Source organism: Delphinus delphis, chromosome 13 (genome assembly GCF_949987515.2).
Source record: "Delphinus delphis chromosome 13, mDelDel1.2, whole genome shotgun sequence".
In the NCBI taxonomy this organism is placed as follows: domain Eukaryota; kingdom Metazoa; phylum Chordata; class Mammalia; order Artiodactyla; family Delphinidae; genus Delphinus; species Delphinus delphis.
In genome coordinates this window covers 24057279-24082038 of record NC_082695.1, presented here as the reverse complement: position 1 = coordinate 24082038, position 24760 = coordinate 24057279, and the positions used below count along the sequence as shown (strand labels likewise).

The window sequence follows — 24760 nt, the reverse complement described above, 5'->3', positions numbered from 1 at the left end:
GCCCGTCTTCAGAGACAGAAAGCTGGCTGGTGGTGGCCAGGGCCTGGGGGAAGAGGAGTTTTGGAGGGAGCCCTAATGAGGACGGGGTTTCCTTTCAGGGCGATGGAAGAGGTCTGGAACCAGATAGAGGTGGTGGTTGCATGACACTTAGAATACTCCATGCCACTGCCTTTTAAAATGGTTAGTTTTGGGAACTCCTTGGTGGTCCAGTGGTTAGGACTCAGTGCTTTCACTGCAGTGGCCCAGCCAGATTCAACCAAGATCCCGCAAGCCGTGCCCCACGGCCAAAAAAAAAAAAAAAAGCCAAATAAATAAATAACTAAAATGGTAAAATGGTTAGTTTTATGTTATGCAACCTCTCCTTCAATTAAAAAAATATTTTATCCCCAGTTTCAGACCTCTAATTTCAGAGCATGTGACAGTAACTGGGGGTTTTTCACCTTGAAGGTAAGGTGGGTGTCTACTGGTCAAACTCAGAATTTAAGCGAAGAGGGGTGATGGACACACTTGGTGTCTACGAGGAAAAAACCTAGACGGATCCACTTCTAATACATGCTTGGATAAGAGCGCCAGTGAGTGGCACCAGCCGCTTCATCTGATGGAGTATTCCCGAAGCCCAGAGGCCGAGAAGCTGTCTGTCTGAAGGGTGGGAGTCACTCCCCTCCAAGGTCCCTGTGTGCTCGGGAGGGACTGGAGATGCTGGTCGGAACCCTGGGTGCCTGCAGCTCTGACCAGGCTGGAAATTGCTCCCCTTCTGGGAATTCCTTTTATTCATTAAAAAACAAAATACTTGAAATTTATCTTGGAAAGCTTGCTAGTCTTCCTGGAGGAAGAGATGGAGTCTGAAGGCCCAGCAAGTAAAAAGTGCTCTCAGATGAGAGCTGTCATGTTATACTCAGACCCACCTGCACTGGGTGGGGGTCGGGGGCGCCGTGAGTAAAAACAGTGACCAGCAAATGAGCCGCGGGCATTTCCTCATCATTTCCCTCAGCCTCTTTTAGGCTTATCTTCCATCCACACTGTGCTCACCAAGAATGTACTGTGGCTTTAAGAAACCCTTCGTCACTCTGGTGATGCTCAAAGTAAGTACAGATGCTCAAGGAGGCTGACGGATCCGTCAACTTAGGGGACAGCATCACACGAGGAGCTCGAGAAGCACCGTCATTTAACGGAGCATGTCACCAGGAAACACCTGCCCCACGGGCAACAGTTCGCCTCACCTCGCTCAGGCTCTCTGTCCATCACTATCTTGTAGAAATAGAAGCCATATATGAAGGTCCGCCAGACTTCACCAGAGGCGTGTGTGATGAGCTGCTCTTCCAGCATTTTCTAGAAGGAGAGACAACGAAGCTCTGAAATTCCTGCAGGGGAACATCTCAGAGGTGCAGCCCTCAAACCCCACTCTCCACCCCCATCAGCGGTGACGACTGCGCTGTGTTAAATGCTGTGCCTGGTGTAAATTATATTATAAAATGCAAATGCATAATACAGTATCATCAGATATTTCAAACATACAGAAAAGTATAAAGAAAATCCAGGTCATGCCATCAGCTAAATTCAACTAATTTAACTTTTTGCTATACAGACTTCAGAGATTTTTGTTTAAAAAAAAAAAATCTCGGGAATTCCTTGGCAATCCAGTGGTTAGGACTTTCACTGCCAAGGGTGTGGGTTCGATCCCTGGTCAGGGAACTAAGATCCCGCAAGCTGTGCAGCGTGGCCAAATAAAATAAAATAAAAATTAAAAAATCTCTATGGAGTCTCCCATGTCTCACTCCCCTTCCTCTCTCTCCAGAAATAAATGGTTAGCGAAATGTAATTCTCAAGCATGTTTTTAATAATTTTATTATATAGACAAGTATTGATCAAACAGCACTGATTCCCCATGGGGGCCTCTGTGTGGACAGTACGGTGTGAACCGACCTCTCCCTTTCCCCTTCTCTCGAGTTTAATTCCAGTTCAGAACAGTGTCATTAAATTCAGCGAGTGCTTGCTCAGTGCCTACCATGTGCCAAGCAACACGGCGGGCACTGGTGATGTGGAAACGCACAGTAAGGGATGGCCTGCGCTCGGGGGGCCTGGTCAGGGCGGAGGACGAATGAGATGTGGACCCCACTCTGCTGTGCCCAGTGCTCGACAGAGGACGCGCGGGGTGCCAGGAAGATGCTGAGGCAGAGGGAGGGCACTGCCTGGGGATCCTTCACAGAGACTCCCCCAAGGTTCAAAAGCACAGATTCTGCCCAAAACATTTCAATTCCGGTGGCAGATTATGCCCGATGTTTAAGTCAAGGTAAAGTAGTGCCTTTCGAACCAAGACCTGCTCTATGATTTGTTGATCCCAGACAGGCCTCACATTGACTAAAAACAGACTCTTACTCCACCTGGTGACCTCGTTACTGGTGAGGGCCCCCGCTCTGTGGTCTTACCTGCATGATGTCGATGGCCATGGCCTGCGTCTGCACCCCATCCACGTTGTTCACCAGCCAGTGTACCACTTCCGCACTGATGAAGCAGCACGGTGAGAGGCCCTTCTGCTCAGGGAGCAGCTGGACTCCTGTCCTGAGTTCCAAGGCGGCAACAAGCAGAAAGAGAAGGTTAAAAAAGAAGGGACCCCTACTAAAACATTTGATATCTGAAGTGAGGATCCCCACAGCTCAATTTCTCCACATTAATCCTAGACTCAGAGAAATCCCTGTGACAGGACAAAAGAAGGTGTTACAGGGGAAAAGGAGAAGGGGGAGGAGAGAACCTGGCCTTCAGAGAACACCTATGCTGGTCAGGCATCAAACTGGGTAATTTACATGATTATTTCATTCAATCCTCACATCGATCCTGTGAATCAACCATTATAATCCCACTTTACAAACAAGGTAACAGAGGCTCAGAGAGATCAAGTAACTCACCCAAGGTCTCACAGCTGCTGAGCAGTAGTCAGGTATAAATCCACCAAACCACGCTGCCTGAGCACCACCCCAGCTTGGGCCACGGGATCCTCCCACCCCTGCACTCATTCATGAGAGAAGCCACTTACGAGGGGTGCTTCATGGCCTCCAGGATCTCCACCAGGGTGGAGGAGGACGTCAAGGAGCTGGCCGCCAACTGCTGAGAGCTGTAACAGAGAAGCAGAGTGAAATTCCCGAGTCTTGACCCTCTTGCTTTGCTTCTTACAGAGCTGGAAACCAGGCTGATATGGACACTGAAGGCATTCAAGCAAATTCTGGACAGTTACATCCTGGAGATATCTCACAGGGGGGTTCCTGCTTCCAAAATGTATACATTTAAAAAAAAAAAGGATTCAAAGTGGTTTTCTGTCCAAACTTGCTTCCTTTAATAAGCATCTCCCCTCTGAATAATATGTCAGGCTTGACCCCTTCCAAGAAATCTCTCTAGAAGAATGCTCTGGGCCTTTCACACATCACATCATTTAATCTCACCAAAGAACGCTAGGTAACATGGTCAGAGCACAGGGGGCAGAATCCCAGGATCATCACCATCAGCTGGAGGGCCTCTGGTTTTTCTTGGCCTAAGTTTCCCCATCTGAAAACTGGGAATGATACTGTTCCTGTCTTCCAGGGTTGCTGTGAGGTTAGTGTGTGTAAAATACTGTGCATGGGACTGACACCCACAAAGTCCAAAATGGTAGACCATACTAAACACAGTAACAGTACCATCCACCCTTTGGAACTTGGAGATGTAAAAGGAGCTGGTGAAGGTCAGAGCTGGGAAGCGTCAGGGTCATCATTTGAATCCCGTCTGTCTGCTCCAGCGCCCAGATCTTTCAGTCACCTGCTGCCCGAGTTCTTCCTCGATGGTACTATGGTCCCTTAAACATGCTTAATACTCAGCGACCGAGCCCAGATTACTGGGCATGGGACACACAGGGCCACCCATCACACCAAACCTGGGGCTTATCCGGAAGCTCCTTAAACCCCTCCCATTCCTCAGTCCCAGCCTCCTCTTCCTACTAGGCAGGTCCAGGACCCACTGGAGCATTTCAGAATCTCAGGGTTAAAGAAGACTTTAAAGACCCTGGAAGTGAACTAATGCCTGAGTCCTCGCGACAAGAGTCTGGACAGAGGCCGCTCCACTGTGTGAACATCTTCAGTGGCAGAACCAGCTGCTTGGGAGCTCTTTATCGTGAGATGGAGTGTGTTCTCTGTAATTCAGTCATTGGTCCTGATTCGTGTTGTTTTTGGCCTTCTCATCTCCAGCCTAAACATTCCCAGTTCCTCTTCCAAAAGCAGAAGAGAACCTGCCACGTGAGCAACAAGGAAGCAGAGAAGTGCACGCCTTTCCTGTGCCCTGGGCTGCCGGAGCCGAAGCGTCTGCCAGACTTGGCAGGGACGTGGGCCTGGGGAGACGACAGAGGCCAGACAAGGTCAGGCCTGCGGCCGCCTCCAAACTGACCACCTCTACCAGCCAGTATAGACGAGATGCAGGTAAATCCAGCACAGGATGTGTGACGTGCAAAGGAAACTGCGTGGCCGCTGACGGGGACCAGCCAGGTGAGCTGCCTCAGATGACCTTCTGCGCTCAGGTGAAAGGTCCAAAGTCATGTCTCTTAGACCATTTAGCTGAGGACCACTCAGTCAGTGCAGTGAGGGAACAAGAGCAGACTGGACAGAATTACGATAAACCAAACGCAGCTGGGAAGGATATAAAAAAGAAGTTTCTCAGATTTGACAACAGCATTAAAAGCTGGGCACTTCCTCCAGCAAGTGAGCTCCAAGCAGCTTCTTTTCCCCCTGGTTATTCAGGAACAAGAAAAGAGTCACGGAGGGACTTCCCTGGCAGTCGAGTGGTTAGGACTCTGCGCTTCCACTGCAGGGAGCACGGTTTCCATACCTGGTTAGGGAACTAAAATCCCACATCCCACACAGCGCGGCCAAAATAAAAAAAAAAAGAAAGAAAAGAAAAGAGCCACATTGGGGCACGATAATCGACCCATTCACTGTTCGTCCATTTCCTCAGGTGGCGTGGACTGACTGCACCTGACATAGGCAAGGCATTGGGCCATGGGCGCCCCGTGCAGCAGGACGGGTTCGCTCTGGGCCCCCTTCCCGAAGCCCACTCCTGCACAGTGCCTGCTGCTTCTCTGTGTCTCTGCGGCAACCTCTTAGCTGTCCTGTGAGGAAGGCAGGGCACTGACCACTAGCCCTGTCGAAAGGTGCTGGTGAGGACCGACTGTCTGGGCTCCCAGATATAACTTTTGGCCGAGTCAGACCTCGGGCCTGGGATCTGGACCCCTGGTCTCTGCAGCCTTTGAGGTCAGACCAGCCTCACTGCCCAGGAGCATGAGTTTGGCCTTTCTGGGTCTCACCTGCTGTCACTGGAGTTTGCAGAGGGGAAGCCCTGTTCCCCTGAGCTCTGCGAGTTCCCAAAGGTCTGGCTGTTGCCTCTGTCCACGGACTGGCCTGTGCTCACCCCCAGACTGGTGCTGTCCGACATCGGGGTGGCCGTCTGGTCCACAGACACCTGTAGGAGATTTAAAAGTTAACACCAAAGGGAAAAAAAAAAAATCTTTCAGGCTATTCACACGCACGGTCCTACCCATTCCTCTCATTCCCAGTCCCCACTAGTCCCTGGTTGAGGAGCTAAAGGAGTCCAGGGACCACCCTGCTGGCGTGTGCCCCCTTCTATCGGAGCCAGTGGCGGGGGGGATTCCTGTGCCGCAAACTGAGGCCACGGGAGGCCAAGGTGCACAGTGAACCCCTGGGACCAGGACCTGACTCAAACCACAAGATTTACACTAAAGAAAACCCCCACCAAGGGAGTAAAGAAGTCAACATCATTCCTCAGGGCTGGGAGAAGGGAGAGAGCACGGTTAGAGACAAGCAGCTCTCCTGGCCCCCAGTCTTCCTCACTCGCGCCTGTCGCAGGTGCAATCAGTCTTCCCATTTGCCCAGGTTCACAGCTCAGGTGCATCTGAAGCTCCCTTCTCCAGCTTCACCTCTAGAGGCCTCGTCCTGTGGCCTCCCGTCTGCCGACTCCCACGACCCCTCAGGCGTGCCTGCCCCACCGCCTGGCTCCCACTGACCCCCCCACCTCACACACACCCTACCTGTGAGCACTCCAGCTTCATCTTCCTAAAGGATAGCTCCAATCTCATCACTCCGTTACTCTGAAATCTTTCAAGCCTCCCCACAAGCTACCGAACTGAGAACCGACTTGCGGCACCGGAGCTCTGGCTCAAACTGCCCCATCCACGCTCACCCACGGCTCTGTTTCCAGCCGAGTCAACCCTGTGTGTTTAAAACTGTCTGTGTGCCCCACCAACCTGGGACGCCCTTCCCCACCACCACAGGCTACAAACGCTGTGTTTCAAATGCTGCTCCCTTAGTAAAACATTCCCTGACTCACTCTGCCCCCATCCCCAAACAGAAACTGTCTCTCTACTTTGGGTCTCTGACCCCTGCCTGGGAGCTGCCAGGTTTTGCTTCATGTCATGGTTTTCTATCTGTCTCATTCCCTTTAAACGGCCTGGAGGGCAGGACTATGACCTGCCCACCTAGAGAGGCTGCACCCCACAGCAAACATCTGGAGAGAACAGCAACCCTTCCAGAGCACTTTTGGAAAAATCTAAGACTCCTAGTCCCTCTTACATGGGGTTCTAGAGTACTTCCAGAATGGAGCCTTATATTATCAGATACTCTATCGGATGATGGAAAAATCACTCCTTCTAAAACAGGGTATCTCGGGACTTCTCTGGTGGCGCAGTGGTTAAGACTCCACACTCCCAATGCAGCGGCCCCGGGTTTGATCCCTAGCCAGGGAACTAGATCCCACATGCATGCTGCAACTAAGAGTTCACATGCCACAACTAAGGACCTGGAGAACCACAAGTAAGGAACCCACCTACCTGCTGCAACTACGACACAGCTCAACCAAATAAATAAACGGTAAAAAATAATAATAATAAAATAAATAAAACAGGGCATCTCAACCACGGCATTATCGCCGTTAGGGGCCAGATAAGCCTTTGTTGTGGGGACCGTCCTGTGCATCCTCGGGTGCTGAGCAGCTCCCTGGCTCCTACTCACCAGATGCTAGTAATGACCCCCTTATCATCGCCCTCTGCTCCAGCTGTGACAAATAACAATGTTTCCAGGTATTATCAATCGTCCCCTAGGAGACAAAATCACCCCTGGTTCTAAAAGAACCAATTGGCTCTCCTACATCAGGTTCAATGAACTGCCAAAAAAAAAGGACCACTAAGTCTTTGCCAGCACCATAAATACTGAGAAATGCAGCAAGAAGCAGTTTGCAATTACCAGCCACCACCTGCCCCCAACCAGTAAGACTTAGGAATAGATGCTACACCGAAAAATTAAGTTAGAAGCTAAAGGAGGGGACTAGATTCAGTTCTCAGGCACAGAAGCCTCTAGGTGCTGCCTCTCTGGTGGGGTCATCTCTCGTCTACTGCCCCTGAGAATTGCCCCACCAGCCTGAGCCAGGAAGTGGTTAAGAATTATCCTCTAAATCAGAAATTGGCAAATATTTTCTGTCAAGGACCAGATGGTAATTATTTTAGGCTTTGTGGGCTATAAAGCCTGTTGAAACTTATACAGTTTCTGTATAAGTGAAAAAGCACAAAAGCAGCCATCAATGATGTAAATGAAGGGGGTGTGGCTTTGTCCTGATAAAACTTTATTGACAAAAGCAGATGGTGGGCCAGATTTGCCCCACCCCTGCTCCATATCACACAACATCCATGTTTCAAGAGGCTGCTCAGATGGGACTGCTCTGGTGGTCCAGTGGGTAAGACTCTGCACTCCCAATGCAGGGGGCCCAGGTTCAATCCCTGGTCGGGGAACTAGATCCCACATGCATACCACAACTAAGAGCCTGCATGCTGCAACTAAACATGCCTCAATGAAGATCCTGTGTGCCACAACTAAGACCCAGTGCAGCCTATATAAACAAATATTTAAAAAATAAAAAAGAGGCCACAGAGAAAGGCATTTTGCTCAGATCTTAATACCAGGAAAAGTTATGCTTCTCCCCAACAACTGGTTTGTCTTTATCTCATGACCACTCTGAATCCTGGAACAGATGTTTCCCACTTTTCTTTGGCTACCAGGAAGTGCAGAGCTGAATTTAGCAGGAAACTCTAAGTACGTTATAAGACCTCGTAGGATGTCCTGTCTTATTTTTTCTTTTCCTGAATTTCCCCATCTAGTCACATTTTTATTCTGGAGGTTGCATTTATTTCCATAATCCACCCGAAGAAACTTTTTAGAATAAGACCAGTGGGAAAAGACAGACAAAGAGATGGACAGAACCGCCGTTGTCTCACACGGAGAGCTGAAAAGAGCCAATCAGAGGGAGGTGCTTGGTCTGGGATGGGTTTTGTATTAGGAACCTCATTCAAAACCTTCCTTACAGAAGGACCCCATTAAACCTGTGCAGATGGGACCTTCCAGAGGTGAGTTTAATCTCCTGTCTCCTCTTTGGAGTGGGCTAGATTTAGTGACCTGCTTCCAGAGTATAGAAAGAAAGGGGAAACAGCAGCTTCACAGTGGAGACAGCTGGCAAGTACCACATCACCAAGCGATGACGGTTCACGTCACCAATGATGTTGTGTGGACCTTGTGGGCCTCCATGGGATGTGATGAGATGGGTACTTCACCTCTGAGGATTCTTTTCAAAAACCTATAACTCCCGTCTCGCCATGAGAAAAACATCAAACCAACCCAGATTTGGAGACTTTCTACAGGATATCTGGCCAGGACTCATCCAGACCATCAAGGTCATTAAAAAAAAAAAAAAAAAAAAACCAACCCAAATAACAAGAAAAGACTGACAAAATGTCACAGACCAGAGGAGACTGGGGAGACATGGCAGCTAAATGCAACATGGTGCCCCGGATTGGACCCTGGAACAGAGAGGACGTTCACAGAAAAACCAGTGAAATCCAAATAAAGTTTGGCATTTAGTTAATTAAACAAACAAACCAACAACCCTCAGCAGCAACACCAACCCCTTCTCCTCCCACCTTCCCACACGCCCAAAGCTGTGGGAGAAGCTGAGGGAGGGGGCTTTCCCAAGGACGCCTCTGAGATGAGCATCAACCACAACACGTGCCCGCATGGCCCCCAACCCCATGCCTGTCAGAGCCCTACTTGCTCCTGCTGGAGGACAACCAGCCACCAGGACACAGCAGGACCCGCCAGCCCAGCCCTCAACTGTGCATTGAGGCCAGTGTCCCACCTGGAGACGAGGTGGGTTAAGCAGGGCTCCTGGCCTCCAGCCACCCAGCACCATCCGGGCACAGAGAGGCCTCGTAAAAGCACTCATGACGGAATCCCATATACCTTGCAGAGCTGGAGAATAACCCCAGCCCCACAGCCAGGATGTTTTCCAAGGTTTATATCATCAGAGAAGGAAGGAATATCACCCCTCATCAAAACCCTCCCTTGCAGTTTGCGATTGACATGTACACACTGTTATATTTAAAATAGATAACCAACAAGGACCTATTGTATAGCACAGGGAACTCTGCTCAATATTATGTAACAACCTAAATGGGAAAAGAATTTGAAAAAGAATAGATGCATGTATATGTATAACTGAATCACTTTGCTGTTCACCTGAAAGTAACACAACATTGTTAATCAGCTATACTTCAATATAAAATAAAATGTTAAATAAACAAACAAAAAAAAACCCCCAAAAAACAAACTTCCCCTGCCCTCACGGTGCTCACCCTCTGGGGGTGAGGAGGGGGGAACAGACATCAAACAAGCAACAACCACAGGGTGTCGTGTTCATCCCTGTATCTCCCACGGCACTCAGCACAGCTCAATTTAATTTCATATCAGTACAGAGCGCTCCCTTACTACATCTTACACAGGATCATTTTTTTTTTTAATGGTGGGTAACATAAACTCCTCATCTCTGTTTGCTGTTTCCAATTCCAGGAACTTATCCACTTCTGTTCTTCCGGTGAACTCCACCACGTGAACCTGTGTGGAGTATTATAGGATGTATAAAACAATTCTCTCCCGCTCTGTTGATTTATCTTAGGTTAAGTTCTAATCTAAGTCTGAAGCTTTTCACAAGAGGGTCTATTGTTAGAAAGTAAAAGGTTAAAAACTCCAACCGGAGTCTGTTTTAAACCACAAGGGCAGGTTGCCTCCTACGGATGGTGATTGCTGGATTAGGACTCAGAGGCCCCAACGGGGACCTGCCCAGGGTCGCGCTTTCACTGGGAAGAGCCCAGCACAGACCCAAGATGCCCTCTGGCCTCCCAAGAAAGGGAAGACACCAGTGTGAACTACAGAACAGTGGAGGGGCTCTGCCACTTGCTAGTTCCGGGCCCTTTGACCAGGCAACATACTTAAGCCTCAGTTTCTTCATCTGGAAAATGGGGTGATAGTATATGTACCTCATGGACTCACAGGCTGTTTGCAAAGCCCTTTGCACAGTAGCTGGCAGAGCAGGTCCTCAATCCATGTTGGTTTTCTCACTTCCATCAAATAAGGGTTCCTAAACCTTTGCCCTGAACCTCCCACGTCCGTCCTCCTGAGCCTGCCCTGCTCTGCACAAACCCTCTCCTCCCTTTCAAATCTCTGTGACCAGGTCAATCACATATACTCAGGGGCCTCAATAAAGGGCAGGGAGCCCAGGTTCTCTTCACCAAGATCTGTCAGCACAGCAATGACCGATGCTAATTATGGGGTGGGGGTAGTGAATCAAGCATCTTGGTCTTGATTTAAATCCCAGCTCAACCCTGTACTGTGTGAAGCACAGTTCTTTGGCCCTCAATTTCTCCATCTGTAGAACTGGGATAAAACTTCTGCTTAACTCATAGGCTACGCTGTGAGGATGAGCTGAAATAATACTATGAGCCTGGCACATAGTAAGTGAAGAGTTTTAAGGCTTGGAAGCCCCTTGAGGTGGGTCCAAACCCTTTATGTGACACGTGAGTTCAGGACAGTCCAGAGGCAAGCTGCCCAGGGACGCACACCCTCAGTCTATGACAAAGCACATGCCTGGTAGTAATTGCTTGCTCTGTTCTTCCCCACTTCCTGCCGCACTGCTATAAATTTATCTGCTTGTACTAGGAAGAAAAAAATAAGAGTTCTGTCCTTAAGTCAGCATGTATCATGTTGCTTATGTCATATGGCCAAAAACACCTAAATAGGAAGATGCTGCCCCGTGGCCAAGAGTCAGTGGCAGCACATGACAAAGACGGGAACACATTAAGCCACACGTGCCAGCATGTTTTCTGACGTTAATCTCCTCATCCCCCTGTGTCACCACAAACACCAAGAAAGGAAATGCACCTCTGAGACTGAATTCAGTTTCAACTGCCCCTCAAACTCGGCTTCGGCCCAATTCCACGCGTTCAGAGCCGAGCTGAAGGCCAGGTCGCGGCTTCTGCGACGGACAGGCATGCACGGGCCTCGGGGCCCTGGGGTTGGACTGACCTGCGGGTAGAAGGTGGACGATGCTGTGCGTGGGCTGCGAACAAACTCCATAAAGAAGGCCCCGTCCTGAGGTCAGAGCGGCAGGAAGCGGCAGCAGGTGCGAGGGGGCAGAGGGACGGAACGTGGCCCAGCAGCGAACCATCGGGGAAGGAGGGGGGGACGAGAGCAAAAAACAAAAACAAGGAGGGAAGGAGAGAAAGAAGGGCACATGAGGGGAAAGGGAAAAAAAAAAGAGAGGGAGAGAGAGAGAGAAAGAGAGAGAGAGATCCACCCAGGAGGAAAATATCCAAATGCGAAGCATTAGCAGAAACTCACACCTTCCTGGGCAGAATATCCCAGTGGTGTGGGAGCCAGCACCTGGGGGAGAAGGTGTGTCCAAGCGCCTCAGATCTCATCAGAGCCTGGCTTGGCTGCTTGCGTCCTTCCACATAGCTCTGAACATCCTCAGACCTATGTCGAAGGGAGGAGAAGGCCGCAGGGCAGCTTGCAGAGGGGGGCATGGGGCAGGATTGGGGGCAGCGTCCTGGCCTCCCGCCTGGCTGGGTGACCAGCAGGCCTCTGGGAGACGCACGGAGGCCTGACGTTTGCGTTTCCGCCTGTAACATGGCAGCCAGATGGGAGAAGAGGATTCACTGCAGGAAAAGTTTTTTTTTTTTTTTTTAATTTTCTATATAGATCATATATTGAAAGTGATGATATTTTGGATACATTATGCAGGAAAAGTTCTTGTTTAATTTTCTGAGCAACCTGGGAACACAGGAGCAGCAATACCTTCTCCCCCACTGGTTGTGTAACAAAATCATATGCAGTCCCCAGGAGGGGCTCCTGAAGCAGCTTTCCCCTCCCCACCCTATTCTTGTGGGGTTCAAGCTGCCGTGTACTTGAAACATAAATGACAGAGAGAACTTTTCCAAAGACCCACTCCCTCCCTCTTTCTTAAGGTCAAGAAGTGTCCTCTTGTCCCTTCAAAATCTTTTTACTTTCTATGCTTTATTATCACTGAAATTCGGAAATGCCACTTGATACACCTGAAGGTCCCTGCTTTCCTAAAACTTTTTAAATTCTAAAAGTAGAATCACTGAAGTATCTCGGTGTCCATTTTACCAGGACTGCTGCCACGCCCATCAGCCACTACGAGCTCAAGTAACAAGCTGAGGAAACACATGTCTGCGGAGATGCACACTCGGGTACCCTCTACACATCCTGACACAGCTGCTGCCTGGAGAGTGCTGGGCCATCTCCTAACACCTCTGCTTCTCCTGGACCACTTGGGAATCTACACCCAGCAGACCGATGGCTATCCACATGGATTTCAGTGTCCAGCTGGAAGATGAAGGGAGTGTTCTAGACCACGATCTCCTATTTGGCTGTTGGTGTATTTTAACCATAATGCTTGTGGTTCTGTAATTTCTGTACTTCTCAGTACTGTCCCCCGCACTGTTTCTAATCCTCAAAGATGGCAGTGGGTGGACGTAACAGCTAGTGAACAGCACACAGGCACTTGTGTGTTCTCACGTTCTATTTGCGTCCCTTCTCTGCCAGAACATACAGAAGCAGAGGTGCTCACGCTGCTGAGATGATGTACCCGTGAGTGAGGACAGGTGAAAAGACTTTCTTCACCAACAGGTCATTCTTGACGCACAGACTATCCTTGGGACTGTACCTAGAGTCACTGCCTTAGAGCTGGGTTTGCGGAAACGACAGCCTACAGCCTAATCCAGTCACCTGGTTATTCCAGCCTGTGAGCTGAGAACCATTAAGATTTTAAATGGTTACAGAAGAGCCCACACAATAGCCTTGATCTTCCCTCTCAGCCCACAAAGCCTAAAATATTTATTGAGGTTTGCTGTCTCTGGCCTATGGATGCCACACACTGCCTGCAGCCTCAGTTGCTACTTTTTCTCAGATTTTAATCCCTCCATCCTAGAAGTCTAATTCTAGGAACTTACCCTGTAGAAACAATCAGAGATGTGATCAAATAATTATGTGCAAGGATGTTTGCAGTATTACTTGTAATTGTGATACACTGCAGAATAATTATACAAACTTATGGAATAATTGCCAAAAACTATTTTTAAAAATCTGAAACCACCATTTTTTTAACAAAAAATGAAGTTATAAACAAAGGTCTAATCATACGATGAAATATTATATAGTTATTTTTTAAAATCAAACTTTGGAGAAATAATGACATGGGGAAATTTTCACTATGTGAAAGTAAAATAAATAAATATGCAGATGGATATACAAGCTGACCATAATGTTGAAAAATAAAATACATCTATTGAATCTCCTTCATTTCCGAGTGAGAGAAACCAAGTAAGAGAATGTGTAGCCAGCTCACCCTGCCACATCAGAACGATATCAGATTCTGAATTTCCAAGGAGAAGGAGTTGGCAGAGACACATCTATTGGTCTTAAAAGCTACAACAAGCCTGACCTGTGGAGCTTTCAGCTCCTCTACTGTACTTGTTATTCCGTATAGAGGCCAAAGCCTCAGGTTTTGGTTTCCATCTCCCAGGATGCTCCCGTCTGACTACTTCTTAGGAGTCTAAGCAAACTGATGGGAATTTCATTCACCAAAGAGTGAGCTCTCCCAGAAGCTGCTTCAGTCATTTTCTACCTCCCTCCCGCCACCAGGAGGGCTGAAGATGGGGCTGAAGGAAAACCAGAGGCCAGTGTCACAGCTTGAGCCAGATCTCGGATAGATAGAGTTTAGCTTGACTGATTTACATCTGCTTTCATCTAGCAGTTAGCGTCCTTACAACCGTGAGCAGGCAAGTCCCTGCATCAAAATAGCAGTGCTGCAAAGGATTCCTCCAAATCCTCAGCACACTTAGTCCTGGACTCATGGGCTGCGTGTTACCCTCCATACTGGGTCCCTGAGCGCACACGCCAGCCCCCCCACTGGAGGGGCTCCTTTACCTTTCGTGGGCTGTCCACGTAGGTGGGAGTCATGGCTACGCCGCTGCTCTCGGCTGGGGGGGCGGAGCTCTTGCCCCCATGCACCGCCACCTGCTGTTCTCCCAGGCACCTGAAAGGGGGGAAAACACAGGGCGGTCCTTGCTCAGAGCCCCCTGGGGAAGGACCCATGTTAACCACAACGAAGCGAAGGCAGCTCTGTTGCCAACACCTTCGAAACACGCTCTTCCGCTTTGTTAATCCTCAGGCCCTACGTGGTGCCCTTAATTTCATTCATTGTCCTGAACAATCACCAGCTGCCACGGAAAATCAGAAAACAGCTCAATTTTAAAAGCCTCTTGGCAGCACCTGGGCTTATGTATTACTTTGAAAAGGCAAGTGACATGGTTTGAGTGACTCTGTCCATGAACACCATTTTTTTAACTCTCTGGGAGAAACTTTTTCTCAGTTTTTATTAAATATACCAGCAGAAGCACATTCTGAACGTTAGGGCTGCGTTACCATTCCGCATTAACTAAACAGGGTGAAATGTGTCGACTCTTTATACATTTTGAAGATCCGTTAATCTTGCAAATGCACACACTTGAGCCCTCCCCACCCCCCAAAAAAATGCCACACACTAATCTAACAGGCATTTATCTCAGACACAAGACAACTATGGTTTTCTTATGACATCTCCTCCCATCTCAGTTCTGGTATCCATAAATGCCTACTTTCACATATATTTTCCTAATTTTTTTTTCCGTACTAAGATAAGCCATGAACTATGGTAACGTAAATGCTACCCCCAAATTAGACTGTTTTAATATACCATTGAATTTTTATTTGGTAAGTTCCAGGAGACTCACATTACAGTCTAAAGTGCTTCATTGTTACCATAACACACACTTCTCGTGGTGGGAACTTCGAGGCGCCACCCAGACCCTCTGCCGTGGCCCTGCTGACACGGGAACTGGGCATGTTGTCCCCCTCCAGAGACGGCCCAGCTGCAGAGCCCGAGCCCCTCCCTGGGCTGCCTGTGGACAGTGAACATCACCAAGGGGTGTAAAGGCCTGGCCCTGTTGGTCCAACCCGGCTCATCTCCGAAGGTGGCTCTAGCTCCAGGGCTTGAGGGAGTTGCCCGAGGCCGTCACTGGGCTTTCCTGCATCTCAGCTTCTCCCTCTGTCCCCTCCGCCTTCCGCCCCCTCCCTCCCACGGGGGCTGAGCCCACGACTAAATTCTGTCTCCATCCGTTTCCCCGGGAAGCCAATTTGTGACATTTCCCTCATCTTAAAGCCTGACACATCTCTTACTGATGGTGAAGTAACCTCATATCGGAGATTAAAAATCAGTTTCCATAGTAACCTGTTACACTCTCCCTTTTTGGTTTTTGTCATGGAAAATTTTCAAACCCATATGAAAATAAGGAGGATAATGTAATCGAACTCTTATCTACCTGGACCCCAGAATTATTTATTGATAGAGCCAATCTTGTTTCATCTATCCCTATCCACCCGATTATTTGGAAGCAAAACTCACACATGCTATTACTTCATCCACAAACACTTTAGTATATATTGTATCTTTAAAAGATTTTAGGACTTCCCTGGGGGCGCAGTGGTTAAGAATCCACCTGCCAATGCAGGGGACACGGGTTCAATCCCTGGTCCAGGAAGATCCCACATGCCAGAGAGCAACTAAGCCTGTGTGCCACAACTACAGAGCCTGCATTCTAGAGCCCGCGAGTCACAACTACTGAAGCCGGTGCACCTAGATCCCGTGCTCTGCAACAAGAGAAGCCACCGCAATGAGAAGCCCACGCACTGCAACTAGAGAAAGCCCGCATGCAGCAACGAAGACCCAACGCAGCCAAATAAATAAATTTTTTTAAAAAAAGATTTTACTGTGTGTTTGTTCAAAACAGGATTCAGTTAAAATCCCTACATGCAGTCAGTTATGTCTCTCAAGTATTCTTTAAGCTAAAAGCTCCACTCATCCCTCCATCTCCCTGCAATTTATTTGTGGAAGAAAGTAGCTCACTCGTCCTGTAAATTTACAGTCTGGATATGCTGATCATATCCCTTTATTGTTTATCGTGTTCCTCTGCGCCCCATACTTCCTGAGCACTAGAAATTATATTTAGAGGTTTGAGCACATTTAGGTTTGATGGGGCAGTAATTCTTCCTCAGTGTGTTGTGTGCTTCTACATGGAGGCCCACAGCATCTGGCGATGTGAGCGGTCACTGGTGATCTCTGCTAGGTCCGTGAGCGCATCAGAGCCCACATGTGGTAATGTTCCAGCGCTCCTTCTGGACCCATTAGCTGGAATATTGGAGAGAGACACCTCCTGCACCAATCACTTGGGTACTCAGAGGTGTAATTCATATAAGAAAAGCAGACTAAAAGCCTGACTCTACCTGGTCCACGTACAGTGCACTGTCTCTGCACCACATCGTGGTGTGCTCCTCTGGGCCTCATCCGCAAACACACACTGGGACGCTCTCCTGCGCCTCCTGGGGGCTGTGGCCTAGCCCGTGGCTGCGACGGTGGTGGCAGGAAGCCTCGGTTGCCCCGCAGGGTCCCCTCGTCTGATGCACATGACAACCCCCATGTACTGAGCTGCCATCTACGTGCTGACCCGTGGACTAGGAGTCGGGGATTCAGAGACAAGTAGGACCCGTCCTTGCCCTTGGAGGTTCCTTGTCTCACGGCTCAGGAGGGGGATGTCACAAAAGGACTAGCTGTACTGTGCAAGCCCACACGTGAGAACACGCATGGGGCACGCTGCCTTCTTCCCAGAGGCCGCGACAATTGCCACGTGGGCTCTCTCCCTGCTCTGACTCCCTGACATCAGTTTATCCCCAACTAACAGGAGCCGCAGAGCTGCGGACTGGCACCTGCAGCCCAGACTGCCCACAGCCACGCTCCTAGGGCCCCTGCCTCCCACGAGAGCCTGACAACAGGTGCACGCCTCCAGGTAAAGACCCAGGGGAAATGGAGGAAACAGACACGCGTGGTAAGATGACAGGACTACGGGTGAAACTTCTGAAACTCTTCTTCGTATGGCTATAACAGTTTTCCATAATAAAATTGGATCTGCTTGGTGTAGCAAAACAATAAAGAAAAACACAAAGTAAAAAATGCTGTGTGAGCAAACGTCATGTAAAGGTCTCGCTCCCTCTGCTCGGCCTCCGGCTCTGAGAAATCACACCACATCACCTAGGAGCGGTCATCTGTCCTGCCTCCTGCTGTGGGGTCAGCTGAGCTCCCCACACACACCCAGGGAGACTGCCACCCCAAAGTACCCGTCCTCTTCAAGTCTGAGCAGAAAGAGGCTCCTTGGGGTGCACTGAACGATGACTCACTGACACATTAAAATAAGATTCCCCTGCCCCCAACTTCACACCCCTCCCAGCAACATATGTTCCTTGTTCTTTTTTCCAGCAGGAAAGGTCTGTGATTAGCTACAGGGACAACCTGCCAGGTGGAGTTCTGGGGTCTTTCCTTGGTCAGATAAAGGTATTTTCTGGAGGCCCCAGCGCCCTCAGTAATGAGCCCGACCTACCCCAGCTCTCCTCCTCTCATCTGCTCCCCTGTCACCATGGCCACGCTCTTCCCTTCTCTCCCCGCATCCCTTCCTCTCCATCCCATCCTCACCCTCTAGCCTCTTCTGCCTCTCGCCTGGACTAGTGAGGCCTCTGCCTCCTGGGCCCACCCACCAGGCCTTCCTGTACACAGGACCCATCTCTGCAAACACCACTTCTGCCAGAGATGCTGAATGAATATTACATGATATTAAGGAACTGCTGTGACTTTTGAGGTAAATTATGGTATTACAGTTTTGCTTTAGGAGTACTTATCTTTCAGAGATGCACACTGAAATATTATAGACAAAGGGGTGTGATGTCTGGGATTTCATAAGAAATAAAAAGGAAGATATGAGCAAGCAGGATATAAATGAAACAAGATTGGCCGTGAGTTGATAATCATTGAAGCTGGGTGATGGGTAAACAGGGATTTAATACACGAGTCTACTTTTTTTTAATCTGTTTGAAATTTTCCATTAAAATAAACTTTCAAAGGGTCGCTCTTGCTATGAGAATGTGTAAGAAGAGCCTGGAATCCGATTTCCCATGCTGTCTTTGCAACTGCATCTCCCACTGGGCCTCGGGCTCACTCATGTTACCTTCTGAAAGCTTAACATATTTGGGCTCCTGTGGGCATGGCACGGACCCCCTCACCAGACAGACACCAGGAAGTACAGCAGGGATCTGATCTGGCTGGAAGGCTGGAGGGGGCAGGGAAGACCTCCCAGAGTAGGTCCCACCTGCTCGTGGCAATGTTTTCTCCTTTTCCCCAAGTCCTCCCCCTACCCCCCATATAAATGCATCCCTTTCTACAAGGACATCTTAAATCCTACCTCCTGTGACGCCGTCCCTGCCCTCCCAAAGCAAGATGTGGTCCCACGGGGGTCCTAAGAGCTGCAGCACCTACTGTTTACAAAGGGACCACACACTCAAATGCCTAGAGAAGCTGGTCAGGTGGCCCTTGTCTGAGGGGCCAAGACAAGTCCAAGAGCAGACGGCGTGCTGGTTCTACAGTAAACCAGGGGCACTAGTCCACCTAAAGTGCCAGCCCGTCGTGGCTGGGCTTGAACGTGGACCCAGTGGTAACTGAGCCTCCACCACTTAGAGCAAAGTTGGATGTTACATATTACCCATAATATAATTTCGTATTACATTATCTATATTTTTTATACAATATAACCATGTTATATATTTTTTCATGTAAGAATTCATTAAGAAATCAAGATTTTTATATGAAATCTTCAAACGAAAAAATTTGGCTCAAATATTTAAAAAGTATTTTGTGTTTTTAGGGCAATGTTAACTACTCTATAACGGTGGCTACATGTCATTATAAGTTTGTCTAAACCCATAGAATGTGAAACACCAAGAGTGAACCCTGATGTAAATAAACTGTGCTCTTTGGGTGACTACGATGTGTTAATGCAGGTCCATCGATTGCAACAAATGTACCGTTCAGTGAGGGATGTGGATAATGTGCAGGGACAGGGTGTAGATGGGAACTCTCTGTACCTTCCATTCAGTTTTGCCTTGAACCTAAAACTGCCCTAAAAAAGAAAGTCTATTAAAAATACAAAACAAACAAAAGCCCAACCAACCAACAAAAAAACACCTTGTGGACCAAACCAACTGTATCTGTAGTTCAAATCAAGTCCCAGACTGCAAGTTTTTAACTTCTGACCTACTTCATGACATTCGACACTTACCAGGTATTAACCTAGCTTTCTTTTCACATATGTGTCTTTTTGTCAGTTACTGGCTCCTTGGTAGACAGAAGTCACATTTCACCGCACTGGGGCCTGGGGGATGGGAACGAGTCTCTGTCCACCAGGTACTTACTTCTGAGTGGCTTCCATTTCCAGCAGGGCAGACAGAGCTGAGGTTCCCTTCTTCCCAACCGGGGGGCCGGTCGACTCGAGGGAGTGGGTAGGGATGGGCCCAGCCATCTGCAAGCCTTTCATGGCGGCCCCTTTCTAAAGCATAGAGGAGGAGACAGGCCATCAGATGCTGCTGCGTCTGCTGTGCCTCAGGCTCTGGGAGCCCATCAGTGCAGTTGGGGAAGATGGGGTCTCAGGATCAGGAAATGCCAGGAAACGGCTTTTTGCTTGAACTGAAGGTCCCAAATAGCTGTGGACTCAAAACACACTGCCTCCTTGAGGCGGTTTACGTATAGCATCTCATTTTATTCTCAATCAATGGCTCAAGGATTTCCTTGTAAATAACATCACATCTAATTTATGGAAAAAGAAGCTAAGTCTCAGAGAAGTGAAGTAACTTATCCCAAATCGCACGGCAGCTGGAATTCAAACTCCAGTTAACTGACTTCAAAACCAAGGTCTGGGCTTCCTTGGTGGCGCAGGGGTTGAGAGTCCACCTGCCGATGCAGGGGACACGGGTTCGTGCCCCGGTCCGGGAGGATCCCACATGCCGCAGAGCGGCTGGGCCCGTGAGCCATGGCCACTGAGCCTGCGCGTCCGGAGCCTGTGCTCCACAACGGGAGAGGCGACAACAGTGAGAGGCCCGCGTACCGCAAAAAAAAAAAAAAAAACTAAGGTTCTTTCCACTACATAAGCTCTCCCAGAAATGATGCTGTGTACGAGAGGCAGCTGGCCTGGGTTAAAGAACACTGAACTTGAGGTTAAAAACAAAAAATAAAAACACGGCTGATGATGGAACACTACTCAGCAATGGAAAGGAATGAACCGTGGATTTCAGCGACAAGTTGGATGAACCCGAAAGGCATTATGCTGAGTGAAAGAAAGCAGCCTCGAAAGGTTACGTATCGTATGATTTCACTTATAGGACATTTGGAAAAGACAACAGTATAGTGATGGAGGACAGACCAGTGGCTGCCAGGGGTTAGAGATGGGGGACAGTGTGACTCTGAAGGGTAGTGTGAGAGTTTTTTTGCACTGATGGAACTATTCCATGTCCTGATTGTGGTGGTGGGGGTGGTTATGTGAATCTATACATTTGTAAAATTCACAGAGCGGTATGTGTACACACACACACACACACACACACACACACACACACACTCTGAATCATCCCAGATCAGCCCTTTATTAGCTCGGTGTCCTCAGACACATCCCATCACCCCCACGAGCCTCAGCATCCTCACTGGGGAGTGAGTGGTTGAATGAAGGCCCAAGGGTGCAGGAAACACTACAAGTGACATTGCCGCTGTCACCCTCTTGAGCGAGTTTCTATCCAGCAATCCAGCACCAGCAATCCAGTCACATAAGCAGCTGTGCCTGACGCCGGGTCCCCAGTGGGGAGCTCACAAAGGGCTGTATCCTCGGGTCAGATGCGTGGCCCCAGCCCGGTGGCTGGCTGTGTACCCTGCTTCACCCTGCTCTGGAGGAGAACCCACTTCTTTGGACTGAAGATAAACGCTGGGCAGCTGTGGAGTAAAGAAACTGGCCGGCGAGAGGCCTCAGACACAGGAGGAGACGGTCCCTGCATCCCAGACCGGGCCCAGCCCCCAAGGGGTCCGTGGTGCCTCACCCGCATCATGCGATCGGAGCGGTGCCGCCGGCGGATCCGGTTTAGGCCCTCCACGAATCGGATGAAGCCATCCAGGAGCTGCCACTCCTCCTCGTCTGCCCGAGGCCTGTCCCCGTAGATGTCACAGTGGGCCTCCCCCTCTGTGATGCGCTTGGTGGCGGTGACACAGGCTGGCAGCAGCAGGAAGCGGGTCCTCCAGAACTTCAGAGACTCAATTAAGCTACAGAGGGCCAGAGGGGAAAAGGGGTGGTGGTGAGAAAAAGTAGATGATAAAAGCACCCCAGTAAGCATCCCATCTCAACGCCCACGCCCCCAGGAGTGAGGGTGCAAGCGTCCATCTGCCCAGGAGCACGTGCTCATCTGATGCTGCATTTCACGCAGGCTGAGAGGTAAGAACTCCAAGGCTGCTTTTACTTTCTATCCCAGAGACGTCAGAATGCTTCTGTGCACCCAGGCCCAGTGCCGCTGTGGCCTTTTATCATCACAACCATAAATCATGCGTAAAAATGAAAAATTAAAAACAAGATGTCACAGGGAATTCCCTGGTGGTCCACTGGTTAGGACTCGGCACTTCCACTGCTGTGCGCCCAGGTTCAATCCCCGGTCAGGGAACTAAGATCCTGCATGCCTCGTAGCATGGCCAAAAAAATAAAATAAAATAAAATAAAAACAAGAGGTCACAAAGCTTTTATATATAGAATGGATAAACAACAAGGTCCTACTGTATAGCACAGAGAACTATATTCAATATCCTATAATAATAAAAAAACAGTGAAATAATGCTATTTGCAGGGATATGGATGGCCCTAGAGATAGTCATACTGAATGAAGTAAGTCAGAGAAAGACAAATATCATATGATATCACTTATATGTGGAATCTAAAAAAAAACATGGTACAAATGGACCTATTTATAAAATAGAAATTGAGTCACAGATGTAGAAAACAAACTTATGGTTACCAAGGGGGAAAGGGGCGGGGAGGGACAAATTGGGAGACGGGGATTGACATATACACACTACTATATATAAAACAGATAACTAATAAGAACCTATTATATAGCACAGGGAACTCTATTCAGTACTCTGTAATGACCTACATGGTAACAGAATCTAAAAAAGAGTGGGTATATGTATATGTATAACTGATTCACTTTGCTGTACAGAAGAAGCTAACACAACATTGTAAATCAACTATGCTCCAATAAAAAGAAAGAAAAAATCTATATTTATATGAAACCATCACATTGTACACCTTAAATATGTACAATTTTTGTCAGTTATACCTCAATAAAGCTGAAAAACGATTTTTAAAAAATCCTATGATAAACCATAATGGAAAAGAATACAAAAAAAAAAAGAATGTATATATGTGTATAACGGAACCACTTTGCTCGACAGCAGAAATTAACATAACATTGTAAATCAACTAGACTTCAATTAAAAAAAAAAAAGATGTCACAAGCAGTCAGGAAAATGTGAAGAGCACTGACATTCCACCAAAGAGCACATCTTGGGACTTCCCTTGTGGCACAGTGGTTAAAACTCCGCACTCCCATTGCAGGGGCCCAGGTTCGATCCCCGGTCAGGGAACTAGATCCCACATGCATGCCGCAACTAAGAGTTCACATGCCACAACTAAGGAGACTGTGTGTGGCAACTATGGACCCAGAGAGCCACAACTAAGGAGCTCATGTGCTTCAACTAAAGAAGCCCGTCTGCTGCAACTAAGGAGCCCATGAACCACAACTAAGGAGCCCACCTGCTGCAACTAAGAGCCGGTGCAACCAAATAAATAAATAAATATTTTTTAAAGAAAGAGCACATCTTCACCAGGTTTTTTGCTGTTGTTTGTTGTTTCATGCGGTAAAATATACATAACAAATTTACCACTTTAATGATCTCTAAGTGCACAATGCAGCAGCATTCAGTACATTCACACTGTTGCACAACCAGCCACGTCCATCTCAGCACTGAGTTTTTAACCCAATGCAGATGTGCTATTTCCCTCCATTTTCTTTTTCTTTTTTTTCTTCTAAAACAGGCATCATTTTGCAATCAGGAGAAAGGACAGAGACATTAAAATACGGACACACACAAGGCGGCGAGGATGGAAAGTGAAATCGGGGTCTCTGACCTGAAGTCCTCGGAGCCGGCAGAGCAGATGTACTGGTCTAAGTAATTCCACTTGTACTCCTCCAGCCGCTCGTGCGAGAATTCCACCCAACAGGAGACAAACTCCGAGTCTGAGTGGGAGGGGCAGAGGCTGTAGGTGTAGTGGATCTGGGCAGATTCGTAAGGGTACCTGAAAAACAAAGGGTGTGGCCTGAGGTCCAAACAAGGATCCCCCCCTCCCCCCAAGTCTCCTGTACCTTTTCTGTCTCAAGACACTTAGCAGTATCCTTGGCACTCAACCCTCGACCACAGTAACCAAAACTCATCCCAGGGAACTGGTAATGGAGATGTCTCAGTTCTTCTTAAACTTTCTCATTCTTCTAGCCTCATACTCTTTATTTTTAATTGGCATGTTAAGACTCATGCTAAACATTATAAGCTGGATCAAATCCCTTTTGGAAGTAGGTGAGCTACAACCATAAAATACAACCCTAGAGAGCAAAACAGTAACTCTGAAAGAAAAACCAATTACTCAACCTCCTTGGTTTGAATTACATGTTATACACATAATTCAGTATGTGGACAGTATGTGTTAGAAACATAACTTAGTAGTTTGACATAATTTAGGACAGAGCTGGAAACTTTAAATACCCAAGGACTCACTTGGGAAGGTATCGTGTCACTGTGATCATCTTATCCTTCAGTGTGACTTTGTGGAAAGTTCTGCCCATGCTCAGCCAGTACTGGTCTTCCTCCTCAGGGCGGTTTCGGGACACAAGGCCTAATAGGGAAAAAAATAAATAATTTCCTCCATCTGGTTGAGGGTCATTCCTTTAACAGGCAATTGCTTCTCTTCCATATAGATTTAGAAAAGGAGAAACAAAAGAGGCAACACTTTCTTTCCAGGGGCAGTTTCATGGAAAAGAAATACTCTTGGTTTAAAAAAAAAAAAAAAAGTCCTGAAGTGGGCAGATTTTTCCGTTACTGAACCAGCCAGCAGGAGGTTAGAGCCTGGGGGTGCCTACAACAGCTGGCCGAACAGCCCAATGCCTCGTCCTCTGTGAAGGAAAGTTCCGGAGTAGATGTTAATTGGCTAAAATGGAACTCCACTCCCCTCAGGCACAAGCTGCCACCCGGCATCTGAGGCCCTCAACCGCGGGGGTGGCCAACCTAGCTTTCGGCCCTCAGCCCCCATGACGCCCACACTGCTGCACCACGT

The 24760-nt window shown here is 48.3% G+C and overlaps 1 protein-coding gene across 7 annotated transcripts in view; it reads right to left on the bottom strand.

The window, feature by feature from the left end:
* DEPDC5 (DEP domain containing 5, GATOR1 subcomplex subunit) overlaps positions 1–24760 on the bottom strand; it is a 92465-nt gene that overhangs the window by 13528 nt on the left and 54177 nt on the right. For 3 of the 7 annotated variants that reach the window (XM_060028414.1, XM_060028415.1, XM_060028421.1), the window contains 10 exons: positions 24205–24322; positions 23564–23731; positions 21429–21648; positions 19761–19894; positions 14358–14466; positions 11289–11432; positions 5321–5475; positions 3032–3109; positions 2427–2559; positions 1221–1329 (listed from right to left, as the gene is read on the bottom strand). In XM_060028414.1, coding sequence (XP_059884397.1) covers positions 1221–1329; positions 2427–2559; positions 3032–3109; positions 5321–5475; positions 11289–11432; positions 14358–14466; positions 19761–19894; positions 21429–21648; positions 23564–23731; positions 24205–24322 — 1368 coding nt within the window. Of the gene's footprint in view, positions 1–1220; positions 1330–2426; positions 2560–3031; positions 3110–5320; positions 5476–11288; positions 11499–14357; positions 14467–19760; positions 19895–21428; positions 21649–23563; positions 23732–24204; positions 24323–24760 lie in introns of all 7 variants that reach the window. The other 4 variants (XM_060028416.1, XM_060028417.1, XM_060028418.1 and 1 more) reach the window with 2 other exon arrangements.